General features: G+C 46.8%; 1 protein-coding gene across 2 annotated transcripts; it reads left to right on the plus strand.

The window, feature by feature from the left end:
• Positions 1-1,232: 1,232 nt before the first annotated feature.
• Positions 1,233-6,462, plus strand: LOC135044372 (uncharacterized). 2 transcript variants are annotated; one of them, XR_010236982.1, is made up of 2 exons: positions 1,233-5,584; positions 6,437-6,462. XR_010236982.1 is itself a non-coding variant. In XM_063955202.1 (2 exons), the coding sequence occupies exon 2, from the start codon at positions 2,667-2,669 to the stop codon at positions 3,771-3,773; it is 1,107 nt and encodes a 368-aa protein (XP_063811272.1). In that variant the 5' UTR covers positions 1,233-1,567; positions 2,420-2,666; the 3' UTR covers positions 3,774-6,462. The 2 variants fall into 2 exon arrangements, 1 of the variants encoding a protein (XP_063811272.1); XM_063955202.1 differs by having other exon boundaries at positions 1,233-1,567; positions 2,420-6,462.
• The last annotated feature ends 7,818 nt before the right edge of the window (positions 6,463-14,280 follow it).

Consider the following 14,280-nt stretch of genomic DNA (forward strand, 5'->3'; position numbering starts at 1 on the left):
TTGTCAATCAGTGTTGCTTCCTAAGTGGACAGTTTGATTTCACAGAAGTGTGATTGACTTGGAGTTACATTGTGTTGTTTAAGTGTTCCCTTTATTTTTTTGAGCAGTGTATATATATATATATATATATATATATATACATACATGTATATAAACCCGCACAGACCACGCAGCCAGGTTTCTTTGTCAAGTATATCCAGGGGGCACCATACCAATTAACTATGGTAGTAGAGTGCCGGTCCAGTGAGACGTTTTATTAACCATTTATTTTATATGTATATATATATATATATATATATATATATATACACACACACACACACGCATACACACACAAACACACACATAATATATATATACTTACTGCATATTACATTACTGTTTGACAGGTCAAATAGTGCATAATATCTTAGTCTCCGCCCCCCATGCCAAATAGTGCATAATATCTTAGTCTCCGCCCCCATGCTTGCCCCCACCCCCTTTGGAAACCCCCCTTCACAAATCCTGCGTTTGCCCCTGGATCAGATCTGAATTACCCCCTCTGTCTGGTGCTAGGACATAGGACTGCTGGAGTTTCAACTTTTAACCTTGTGCACTACTACACATGTGTGATCATACCATCAGGGCCGGCTCTATCATTAGGCAGTTTTAGGTGGCTACCTAGGGTCGCCAGCCCCTGGAGGGGGCCACTGAATTAATCTAGCAAAACACTGAAGGATGTCTCTGTATGCAACATCCTCCTTTTACACTGCGCTGGCGACTGCTATAAGTCTAATCAGGTGCAGCTGCCACTATCATGCTGTGCCACATAGTACCTCAGCGCTTCCTCTGTGCCGAAACATGTAGTATCAAGTCATTTTAAGGAACATAGGAGCACTGCCTCTCTTCATATCCCTGATGAACCTCCTCCAGGCTCCTGGATCCTGGCTCTCCAGCAGCTAGTGTGGTATCCCCCAGAACTTACAGGACTCATGCTCCCTTCAACTGACATGTACATTGCCTTATTGTACCAGGTGCTCCATGTAGGACCCTATGAGAACCTGTGTAGCCCAGACTTTTTGCCAAAAAGGACAGCTGTATACTCTGGGCTGCCATATAAACAGACATAACCTGCAGCTTTACCCTTTCCCCCCTTTTTCTTGGAGCCTAGCAACAGTGGATGGTGTGATGGAGGACACAGCCCACACCTCTCATCTGATTGGCCAATCCCTAGAGAGAACCCAGAGGAAGGGTGGAGTGATGGAGAGATTGATGTGAGGACTGGGGGGTGCTGTAAGCTGGGACAGCAGAGAGGACAGCAGAACAAGCAGTGGGATCCTGAGTGAGTTGCAGAGGCTGAGTTCCTGTGTGTCAGTTCCAGAGTATCCTGTCAGCACTAGTATCATTGTGCAAGTCCCAGCAGCAACAGCAAGGAACTCCTCTGGAGAGAGAGGGAGTGAGATCAGTGAGGTTTCATCAGTAACAACTCACTGCCCATATAAGAACAGAGGAAGTAGCAGCTACAGAGAATGCCCTATCCATGCAGAGACAGTGCTGTGAATACAGCAGCCAGAGACAGCACTGAGAGGTAACTCCATCCTCAGGGAGGATTCTGTACAAGTAAACAGGCTCCCTGCTCACACACTGTCTACAAACATTGCAGCTGGAACTACTCCAGGAGTATAGAACCACTTTTGTCTGTGGCACAGCATAACTTGTTGCCAGCAATAGCACAAACTGCCTCCTCTTACATTAAATGCCCTAAGTCTTAGTAGAAAGGACAGCACACACAGTGCTGGTGCCACCGATGCTTATCTGCCAGGCCTTACAGACCAGTGTCATTGTACATCAGATGAACTGTGACAGCCAGGTTACAGTGCAAAGGAGGCCTGAACAGAACTACCCAGAGTGAATGGGAAAGGCAGTGGATCAGTTTTCCCTCAGTGTGGCCACAGAGAGGACAGGCCTTTATTTACACTACAGGGACATGTCTAAGAAAGACTAAATATATATATGCATATATATCCACGTGTGGACACACTCTAAAGGGGGTTACAGACCTGTGCACAGGCGGAAGAACATAAGTTGTACTAATACTTCTGAATACATGGGATACTCAGTAAGGGTAATCAGATAATTGTAACTGGTAACAAACTGTTTTTCTTATGCATGCATATTTTGATGGTAACAGCTTGAATATTTGAGTTAAGGTTTGAATAGTATAATAAGTCAATATAACCAATTCAGGTAAACGTGCATAACTGCTGAGAAGGACGGTGATGGGATATGCAACACCTGAATAATTAAACAGTCTATGACAGTATTGGCATAATCTACGGTGTGAAGACCAACTGTTTATTATCTGTACTTGATGATTTACTGTAACGTATTACTATTATTCAAGTTGTTTGATTTTCCCAATGCCTTTAATAAACCGAAGTTGAGTTGACTGCTCCCTGAACAACCCACTTGTGCAGACGTATATCCCTTACATCTCCGAAGTATCGTGAACGAACTTCCATCTTAAGTTGGTATCCCGGTACACAGATAGTGTAAAGCGGACATAATCACCAGGTAAAAGATCATCTACTCACCCAATAACATTGTCCTTTATTTGCCCGGGTATCACATTTGGCGTCAACGAACAGGATCCGAGTGCAATCAGGAGAAAACTCACTAATTGAAAGATGGAACAACAACAGGCTGCAGGAGGAGGAGCACCACCGGTAGTACAGAACCAGGAACAAGAACAACAGGCAACCCCGGCAACGACACCGAATGCTCCAATAACCTTACCCTACTACTTTGGGGCGCCGTGGCTTCCAACCTATAGCGGAGATGCCAACAAGCCACAGTGTACCACGTTTACAGAATTCAAAAATAAACTCAAATCTATGTTCCGGTTGTATACCTTGAACGAACAGCAGAAAGTCGAGATTCTGGTAGGTCAACTCACAGGGTCAGCTCTAAGAGAAGTCATATCCTGGCCCACTGAAAACAAGAAAGAGGTAGACCAGATCTTAAAGAGATTGTCCACTACTTTTGAGACAAAAACCCTCCCCGAGTTAAAAATGAAGCTGTATGCGCGCAAACAGCAACCGGGCGAGACCCTCCGAGACTACGCCCTGAGTTTACAAGAAACACTAAGAGCGATCCAAGCAGTTGACAAAGATGAAGTCAGAAATGCAGACGAAGCGCTAACGATTCAGTTTATTGAAGGAGCCTCAAGGGAGAGTGTCAAAACCCAACTACGACTACTCAAAATGCAAATGCCGGGGAAAACCTTCCTAGACTTCAAGGAAGCCGCCATCACAATAACTGGCAACCAATCGGGAAGAGAAGAAGAGTACCCAGAGCTGGTGGACTTCAGAGAATCCTCAGAGCTGATGGGAGCTACTGCTTCCAGTCCCGAAAGACCGAAACGAGTCAGAGATCCAGTGGTGCAGAGTAGTCAGCACCCCTCAGGAGATCAGATACAAACCCTACGCAAGCAGATGGAAGAGTTAACGGTGGGGATGGCAGAGATCCAGAGAGAAATGCGACTCCTAGCGAGACCACCGACACCCAATTCTGGAGAACCTAGATGGAGGTCCGAGCGACAGAGGTCGGCCAGAAGACGCTGGGAACCACCTCCAGAGTACGGGCGGCGGCCTTCAGACCAGTTCGACAGCCAGGGTCGTCCCGTTTGTCATCGATGCCAGGCAATAGGGCATATTGAGAGGAACTGCGACCAGATCGAACATTTAAACTCCAATGCCCCGAGGACGGAGACCGAGCCTCGGGGGACACAATAAGGTTAAAACCAACCTCTGAAGAAGGATGGCCACACTATGGCAGGCAATGCCATATAAATGCAGATGAGTTAACCGACATATTAAATACCGACACTCCTGTCCACACAAGGAAAATTTCAGGAAAGGTCATCTGGTTTCATGTGCGACGTGGGTATGGATTCATCAATCGTGATGACACCAAGCAAGATACATTCATTCATTATACGGCCATACAGAGGAACAACCCCAGAAAATACTATCGCAGCCTGGGAGAGGGAGAGATGGTGGAATTTGACATAATCAGGGGAGAGAAAGGTCTACGAGCAATCAACGTCACGGGTCCAGGTGGTGCTCCAGTGAAGGGCAGCAGGTATGCAGCAGATCGCAGGCATTATTGGTGCCATCCACACCGTGGAGGTCATCCACGTCACTACCGATGCCATGGAGATGGAATGTATTCCACAGAAAACGTGACAGAAAGTGTAAACCAGAGGCCATCTGTATGCAGTCAACAGGATCCTAATGCCGAATCGCAGAGTGCATTATTGGGAAGAACAGCTAACCTTGAGAAACCAAGTGGATATACGCAACAGAACCTGCAAGAAACTGTTCGGTCGTTTCGGTGTGGACCTACGATGATGGAAGACACCAATTCCAATACGGCCTACCTCAATCCGGCTCATTCAAACGCTACTGATCAGGACCGGGAAGTAGAAGTAGTGACCCACAAGGCCACAGAGGAAGACTTAGAATCCTCTAAACCCAATGCATCAGATTCAGTTATGCTCATCCCTAAACCTCACCATCCTGCAAAAACCCAGGGGGAAGCTAAAGAGGCCGTGAAATGGCTCTTTCCAGAGTTGCATCGTCCTGACTATGAGTACACCTCAATGAGTGGTGAAGAATTTATCTCACTGTTGCAGCAGGCATCGAGAAAGCCAGGGAAGAGGCGCACAGGGGTTCTAGCCCATTAGTTATAGACCCTTCTCATGTCTGATCTGTAATGATTATACTAATGTGATTTTTAAACTTGTTTGCTCTACAGTTACTAAATGCATTGAGGTTTAAAACATAATTGTTTCAGTACCTGCAACCCAATGTATTTCATGTCAGTAAAATGTCAATGTTGTGAAAAAAAAAATAATGACTTTATGACTATGTGGAGAGACGAATGCGTGAGGACACGCATCATTCAAGCGGGGTTGAGTGTGGTATCCCCCAGAACTTACAGGACTCATGCTCCCTTCAACTGACATGTACATTGCCTTATTGTACCAGGTGCTCCATGTAGGACCCTATGAGAACCTGTGTAGCCCAGACTTTTTGCCAAAAAGGACAGCTGTATACTCTGGGCTGCCATATAAACAGACATAACCTGCAGCTTTACCCTTTCCCCCCTTTTTCTTGGAGCCTAGCAACAGTGGATGGTGTGATGGAGGACACAGCCCACACCTCTCATCTGATTGGCCAATCCCTAGAGAGAACCCAGAGGAAGGGTGGAGTGATGGAGAGATTGGTGTGAGGACTGGGGGGTGCTGTAAGCTGGGACAGCAGAGAGGACAGCAGAACAAGCAGTGGGATCCTGAGTGAGTTGCAGAGGCTGAGTTCCTGTGTGTCAGTTCCAGAGTATCCTGTCAGCACTAGTATCATTGTGCAAGTCCCAGCAGCAACAGCAAGGAACTCCTCTGGAGAGAGAGGGAGTGAGATCAGTGAGGTTTCATCAGTAACAGCTCACTGCCCATATAAGAACAGAGGAAGTAGCAGCTACAGAGAATGCCCTATCCATGCAGAGACAGTGCTGTGAATACAGCAGCCAGAGACAGCACTGAGAGGTAACTCCATCCTCAGGGAGGATTCTGTACAAGTAAACAGGCTCCCTGCTCACACACTGTCTACAAACATTGCAGCTGGAACTACTCCAGGAGTATAGAACCACTTTTGTCTGTGGCACAGCATAACTTGTTGCCAGCAATAGCACAAACTGCCTCCTCTTACATTAAATGCCCTAGGTCTTAGTAGAAAGGACAGCACACACAGTGCTGGTGCCACCGATGCTTATCTGCCAGGCCTTACAGACCAGTGACATTGTACATCAGATGAACTGTGACAGCCAGGTTACAGTGCAAAGGAGGCCTGAACAGAACTACCCAGAGTGAATGGGAAAGGCAGTGGATCAGTTTTCCCTCAGTGTGGCCACAGAGAGGACAGGCCTTTATTTACACTACAGGGACATGTCTAAGAAAGACTAAATATATATATGCATATATATCCACGTGTGGACACACTCTAAAGGGGGTTACAGACCTGTGCACAGGCGGAAGAACATAAGTTGTACTAATACTTCTGAATACATGGGATACTCAGTAAGGGTAATCAGATAATTGTAACTGGTAACAAACTGTTTTTCTTATGCATGCATATTTTGATGGTAACAGCTTGAATATTTGAGTTAAGGTTTGAATAGTATAATAAGTCAATATAACCAATTCAGGTAAACGTGCATAACTGCTGAGAAGGACGGTGATGGGATATGCAACACCTGAATAATTAAACAGTCTATGACAGTATTGGCATAATCTACGGTGTGAAGACCAACTGTTTATTATCTGTACTTGATGATTTACTGTAACGTATTACTATTATTCAAGTTGTTTGATTTTCCCAATGCCTTTAATAAACCGAAGTTGAGTTGACTGCTCCCTGAACAACCCACTTGTGCAGACGTATATCCCTTACATCTCCGAAGTATCGTGAACGAACTTCCATCTTAAGTTGGTATCCCGGTACACAGATAGTGTAAAGCGGACATAATCACCAGGTAAAAGATCATCTACTCACCCAATAACATTGTCCTTTATTTGCCCGGGTATCACACTAGCAGCACCTGACTACATGTCTGCACCCACAGCATCGCTGCAATGCTGCTGCCACCTGAAAGAAGAACTGTGCCAATTACGGGGGAAAACAGGAAACAACTTTAGGTAAATAACCCATGGGGGTTTCTTTGGGACCACAGACACTACAGATCTTACAGCCTGATGGGTGGTTGCACTTGTAAACAACATAATAGGGAAAACACAGGCACTGGGGCACAATACAGTACATGTGGAGGTAGTGGTGTCAGTAATGAACTTACAGATGGGCGGATGGAACACAATAAGGAGCATACACATATATGTATGTCATACTTACCTACATTGTATTTCTCCTCTCCGGGAGAAGCCCGGAGAGGAGACGCTGCAGGTGTCTTCGGGGGGTGGGGGCGGACTGTGACATCACTAAGCCCCACCCCCGCATCGGGAAATGCCACGATTCGCGGGTCCGCAGGAAGGGGCGGGGCTAAAATGACGCTATTTGCGTAATTTTAACCCCTTCTCCACCTGACGGACCCGCGAATGCGGGAGGTTATCTCTCCATCGTGCTCGCATCACTAGGGTGCGAGCAGGATGCGGGAGACCTGCCCACTCTTCCGGGGGTGCGGGGGGCTACCCGAAAAAACGGGAGCCTCCCGCAGCTTCCGGGAGAGTAGGTAAGTATGATGTATGTCTGTGCGTATATATGTATGTATTAGAGATGTGCGGCGGGCACTTTTCCTGTTTTGGTTTTGGTTCTAGTTCTCTGCTCGTGTTTTGGTTTTGGTTTTGGATCTGGATGATTTTTGAAAAAACATAAAAACAGCTAAAATTAACCTCAATAACATTAATTTCCACTCATTTCCAGTCTATTCTGAACACCTCACACCTCGCAATATTGTTTTTAGGCCAAAAGGTTGCACCGAGGTGGCTGGATGACTAAGCTAAGCGACACAAGTGTGCGGCACAAACACCTGGCCCATCTAGGAGTGGCACTGCAGTGGCAGACAGGATGGCAGATTTAATAAATAGCACAGCACATGATGCAAAGAAGAAAAAGAGTGCAATGAGGCAGCTGTATGACTAAGCTAAGCGACACAAGTGTGCGGCACAAATAACATGGGACGTGCTGGAATTTGCACAGATGGAATACACGCACAATATTGGTGGCACAGGATAACGTACCCCTAAACCAAACACACACACACACACACACACACACACACACACACACACACACACACACACACACACACACACTTTTATTTGAAGCTATTATAATAATATGCAGCACAGGTGAGCGTACCCCTACACCACACAGGGCAAACCCTGTAAAGATTATTTGGATAATAATATAAGTAATGTATATAACCCTTTTATTTGGAGTAAATAATATACAGCACAGGACACCACCATTGTACTTATGGCAGCACAAGACACCACCACTGGAGTGATGCAGCACAAGACAGCACCACTGGACTGGACTTATACGGCAGTACTCCTGGACTTATACGGTAGTACCCCTGGACTTGTACAGCAGTGTCAGACAGGATGGCACTTTATTTCCCAAACAGCACATAATGCAAAGAAGAAAAAGAGGTGCAAGATGGAATTGTCCTTGGGCCCATCACACCAACCCACCCTTATGTTGTATAAACAGGACATACACACTTTAACAAACTAATCATTTCAGCGTCAGGGTCTGCCACACGACTGTGGCAGAAATGACTGGTTTGTTTGGGCCCCCACCAAAAAAGAAGCAATCAATCTCTCCTTGCACAAACTGGCTCTACAGAGGCAAGATGTCCACCTCATCCTCTGATTCCTCACCCCTTTCACTGTGTACATCCTCCTCCTCACAGAGTATTAATTCGTCCCCACTGGAATCCACCATCACAGGTTCCTGTGTACTTTCTGTAGGCAATTGCTGGTAAAGGTCTTCCCGGATGAATTTCTAATTCATTTTGGTGAACATCTTCTCCACATTTTGTGGAAGTAACCTCCTACGCCGATCACTGACAAGGTGACCGGCTGCACTAAACACTCTTTCGGAGTACACACTGGAGGGGGGGCTACTTAGGTAAAATAAAGCCAGTTTGTGCAAGGGCATCCAAATTGCCTCTTTTTCCTGCCAGTATACGTACGGACTGTCTGACATGCCTACTTGGATGCTGTCCCACCATTCTTTCAATGGTGACAGAATCATATGCAGTGACAGTAGACATGTCAGTAATCGTTGGCAGGTTCTTCAGTCCGGACCAGATGTTAGCACTCGCTCCTGACTGCCCTGCATCACCGCCATCGGGTAGGCTCGGAAATCTTATCCTTTTCCTCGCAGCCCCAGTTGCAGGAGAAAGTGAAGGAGGAGCTGTTGACGGGTCACGTTCCGCTTGAGTTGATAGTTTTCTCACCAGCAGGTCTTTGAACCTCTGCAGACTTGTGTCTGCCGGAAAGACAGATATAACGTAGGCTTTAAACCTAGGATCGAGCACGGTAGCCAAAATGTAGTGCTCTGATTTCAACAGACTGACCACCCTTGCATCCTGGCAAATCGAATGAAGGGCTCCATCCACAAGTCCCACATACTTTGCGGAATCGCTCCGTCTTAGCTCCTCCCTCAATTTCTCCAGCTGCTTCTGCAAAAGCGTGATGAGGGGAATGACCTGACTCAAGCTGGCAGTGTGTGAACTGACTTCATGTGTGGCAAGTTCGAAGGGTTGGAGAACCTTGCAGAGGACGGAAATCATTCTCTACTGCGCTTGAGTCAGGTGCATTCCCCCTCCTTTGCCTATATCGTAGGTGGATGTATAGACTTGAATGGCCTTTTGCTGCTCCTCCATCCTCTGAAGCATATAGAGTGTTGAATTCCACCTCGTTACTTACTTGCTTCAAGTGATGGCAGGGCAGGTTCAGGCGTGTTTGATGGTGCTCCAGTCTTCGGCACGCAGTGGCTGAATACCAAAAGTGGCCCGCAATTTTTCGGGCCACCGACAGCATCTCCGGCACGCCCCTGTCATTTTTCAAAAAATTCTGCACCACCAAATTAATTGTATGTGCAAAACATGGGACGTGCTGGAATTTACCCAGATGTAATGCACGCACAATATTGGTGGCATTGGGGGTAATTTCAAGTTGATCGCAGCAGGAAATTTTTTAGCAGTTGGGCAAAACCATGTGCACTGCAGGTGTGGCAGATATAACATTTGCAGAGAGAGTTAGATTTGGGTGGGTTATTTTATTTCTGTGCAGGGTAAATACTGGCTGCTTTATTTTTACACTGCAAATTAGATTGCAGATTGAACACACCACACCCAAATCTAACTCTCTCTGCACATATTGGCCCTCATTCCGAGTTGATCGGTCGCAAGGCGAATTTAGCAGAGTTACACACGCTAAGCCGCCGCCTACTGGGAGTGAATCTTAGCTTCTTAAAATTGCGACCGATGTATTCGCAATATTGCGATTACTAACTACTTAGCAGTTTCATAGTAGCTCCAGACTTACTCTGCCTGTGCGATCATTTCAGTGCTTGTCGTTCCTGGTTGACGTCACAAACACACCCAGCGTTCGCCCAGGCACTCCCACCGTTTCTCCGGCCACTCCTGCGTTTTTTCCGGAAACGGTAGCATTTTCAGCCACACGCCCCTGAAACGCCGTGTTTCCGCCCAGTAACACCCATTTCCTGTCAATCACATTACGATCGCCGGAGCGAAGAAAAAGCCGTGAGTAAAAATACTTTCTTCATAGTAAAGTTACTTGGCGCAGTCGCAGTGCGAACTTTGCGCATGCGTACTAAGCGGATTTTCACTGCGATGCGATGAAAAAGAACGAGCGAACAACTCGGAATGAGGGCCATTATATCTGCCTCCCCTGCAGTGCACATGGTTTTGCCCAACTGCTAAAAAATTTCCTGCTGCGATCAACTTGGAATTACCCCCATGCTTTTGCCCAATTGCTAACAGAATTCCTGCTGCGATCAACTTGGAATTACCCCCATTGTCCGATATCACAAATCCCCAGGAGAGTCTAATTGGGGTAAGACATTGGTGGTCATTCCGAGTTGTTCGCTCGCTGCTATTTTTAGCAGAATTGCTAATAGGCTAAAATCCGGCAGTCCTGCGCATGCGTATGCACAGCAGTGCGCACGTGCTATGCAATTTTACACAAAACTATGCTATTTTACTCACGGGCAAACAAAGCTTTTCAATCGCTCTGCTGATCGTAGTGTGATTGACAGGAAGTGGGTGTTTCTGGGCGGAAACTGGCCGTTTTCAGGGAGTGTCCTAAAAAACGCAGGCGTGCCAGGTAAAAACGCAGGAGTGGCTGGAGAAACGGAGGAGTGGCTGGCCGGAAGCTGGGTGTGTTTGTGACGTCAAACCAGGAACTAAACGGACTGAGGTGATCGCAATCTAGGAGTAGGTCTGGAGCTACTCAGAAACTGCAAGGAAATACTTAATAGCAGAATTGCTAATCTTTCGTTAGCAATTCTGCTATGCTAAGATACACTCCCAGAGGGCGGCGGCTTTGTGTTTGCATTTCTGCTAAAAGTAGCTAGCAAGCGAATTGTGCAATGATGTCCCTAAGTTTTCGTAAGAGGTTGTCAGCTGTGTGCCTCTTACGGAAAGCAGTGATACATAGCGTAGCCTGCCTAGGAACGAGTTGGTGTTTGCGAGATGCTGCTACTGGTACCGCTGCTGTTGTTGCTGCGTTCGCCCAGACACTCTTCCGTTTCTCCAGCCACTCCCGCGTTTTTCCCAGAAATGGTAGCGTTTTTTCACAAACTCCCATAAAACGGCCAGTTTCCGCCCAGAAACACCCACTTCCTGTCAATCACACAATAATCACCAGAACGAAGAAAAAACCTCGTAATGCCGTGAGTAAAATACCAAACTTCTTAGCAAATTTACTTGGCGCAGTCGCAGTGCGGACATTGCGCATGCGCATTAGCGACTAATCGCTCCGTTGCGAAAAAAAAAATAACGAACGATCAACTCGGAATGACCACCTAGGAACGAAACTGACTGAACTGATCGCAGTGGCAGAGTAAGTGTCGAGCTACTCAGAAACTGCTAAGAAATTTCTATTCGCAATTTTGAGAATCTTTCGTTCGCAATTTTGCTAAGCTAAGATTCACTCCCAGTAGGCAGGGCCGGATTAACAATGGGGCGGATGGAGCTGCAGCTCCAGGCCCCCCCATGAAAATAGGCCCACACCACCAAGGAGGATCCGCTGGAGACAGGAAAAAATATTTTCCTGTCACCACCAGCGGCCGTCCGAGGCCCTGCCCGTTCAAAGCCCACCTCCAATAAGCTCCTACATACCCCACCCGGTGGCCGGACATACATTCAAAGCGCGGCGCAGCGGAAGGCTTCACAAGGCCCTCCCTGCGCCGGATACTACTACATTGGCCGATCTCAGCGCGGCGCGGCGCGCCGGGTGACGTCACATAGGCTCCACCGCGCAGGGCTCTGCATGGGTGACGCTGAAGACCATGGGGAGGACTGAGGACGGGAGCCGCCACACACTGGATGCCCCTGACTGCCGGAGTGCTGTCTGTTGCTATACCGCTGGCAGCACCAGACTTTCCTGGCTGTCAGCGCTTTTCAGGGGAGAGAGAAGACACGAGAACGTAAGTGACCTTCAGGGTGGAGAGACCATACTAAACGTATACAGAGGGAGGAGGGAAACACCATAGAAGATGCAGTGGTGTGGGGGAACACACAGTACTAATGGACACATGGGGGGGCGCTTATAATGGTCACAGGGGGTGACGGGGACATAATAGTAGAAAGAGCAGAGGGGGCATTATAATGGGCACAGAGGGGGAGACATAATAATAGACACAGGGGGGGGATTGATAATAGACAGGGGGGTTGGTTAATAATGGGCACAGAAGGGGGCATAAAAATGGACATAGAGGGGGCATAATAATGGGCACAGAGAGGGCTAAAAATAGGCACAGAAGGGGTGGGTGGGGCATAATAACAGATGTGGGGGGGGGGGCAATGCAGAAATCAAGAGCAACAAGTTATTGCTCACTAGCAGCAGCTTTTTCTGATAGTATAGAATATCCATATCTTAAAATGTAAAATTGTCTTATAATGACAGGTAGACTGCGGCTAGTCAGATAGCCTGTTGTTTGCCTGGCCCTACACAAAACACAATGAAAAGGGTAAAAAAAACTCTGCAAAATATTGTTGATATTTATCTGCTTAATTATAAAATTGATAGGAGACTTCTGTTTATATAAATAAAACAATACAGTATTTATTGTCCGACCTGAACACACACAAGACTTAAAGTGGGTACACACTTAGCAATTTAGTGAACTATATCACTCATTTTTCCCCTCCTGAGCGATATAGTTTACTATATCGCCAAGTATGTATGCCGCCAATGACGAGCGATGCGCGGCCCCTTGGGTCATTAATGACCCTCGGTCTCGGCTGTGCATGCAGCTCAATTTGGACTCATGCTCCGGCCAGCTGTAGCATGACATCACTGTGTGATATTGCACTGTATGTTATGTGGTCGAGGCATGATGGTGAGTGATGGTATTTGTGTGTCTGTTGTGTGGCTAGGGCATGATGGTGAGTAATGGTATTTGTGTGTCTGTTGTGTGGCTAGGGCATGATGGTGAGTGAGGGTATTTGTGTGTCTGTTGTGTGGCTAGGGCATGATGGTGAGTGAGGGTATTTGTGTGTCTGTTGTGTGGCTAGGGCATGATGGTAAGTGAGGGGTATTTCAGTTTGTCAATTACAGGGCCAGGGAGTGGTTAGAGGAATTACAGATAGTTAAATATGGTGTTGGGAAGTGGTGGTGAGTGAGGGGTATTTCAGTGTCTGTGGTATGGGATCATGTAGTGGTGATGAATGAGGGGTATTTTAGCATTTGAGGGATAGTATCTGTGAGTAGTAGTAGATATTAGGTTCTGTATATAAGACTGATGCTCAACAAGGATTTAATGGGGCGGTGGGTAAGGTAGTGTAGCTCAGTCAGCAATACTTACCCCTGTGCCTGCACAAAGGTGGTGCGATTTGTGCCTATCACCATAGGTAACTACAATTAACCTACCAAAATATGTTTGGGGGGGCATATCTATCTACCTATCTGTCTATCTATGTAATGTATGTGTGTGTGTGTGTGTGTGTGTGTGTGTGAGAGAGATATATAACACACACACACACACACACACACACACACACACACACACACACACACACACACACCCCCTGTACAGATCATTCCCCAAAGCACTGGTCACGCCCTCCACATCATAAACCAAACCCACATGAAGCTGGTCACACCCCTTATGACAGCACACAATAGGCCCTTCATAAATTTCAGCTCCAGGCCCATGTGGGCCTTAATCTGGCACTGCCAGTAGGCGGCGGCTTAGTGTGTGCAATGCTGCTAAAAGCAGCTTGCGAGCGAACAACTCGGAATGAGGGCCTTAATGTGTAATCTGATATTGGCAGCATGACTGGCGTGCCATGAGTCTGGCACTCAATCATGCCACTTCTGTCAGAATAAATTAGAATGTGATGTTTTGTTTTTTTACAATGTGATGGGGGAAGATGTCATATTATATGGAGCTGACAACTAAAAACAACAGAATTAGGCCCTGTATAGACAAGTACCCAGTGTCATGTGGTGAAATATCCTTCATTGCAGTC

This window comes from Pseudophryne corroboree, chromosome 2 (genome assembly GCF_028390025.1).
Source record: "Pseudophryne corroboree isolate aPseCor3 chromosome 2, aPseCor3.hap2, whole genome shotgun sequence".
Lineage (NCBI taxonomy): Eukaryota > Metazoa > Chordata > Amphibia > Anura > Myobatrachidae > Pseudophryne > Pseudophryne corroboree.

What these genes read in the sequence shown, in the direction of transcription:
- LOC135044372 (XM_063955202.1), top strand. Translation starts at nt 2,667, where the DNA reads ATGGAACAACAACAGGCTGCAGGAGGAGGAGCACCACCGGTAGTACAG.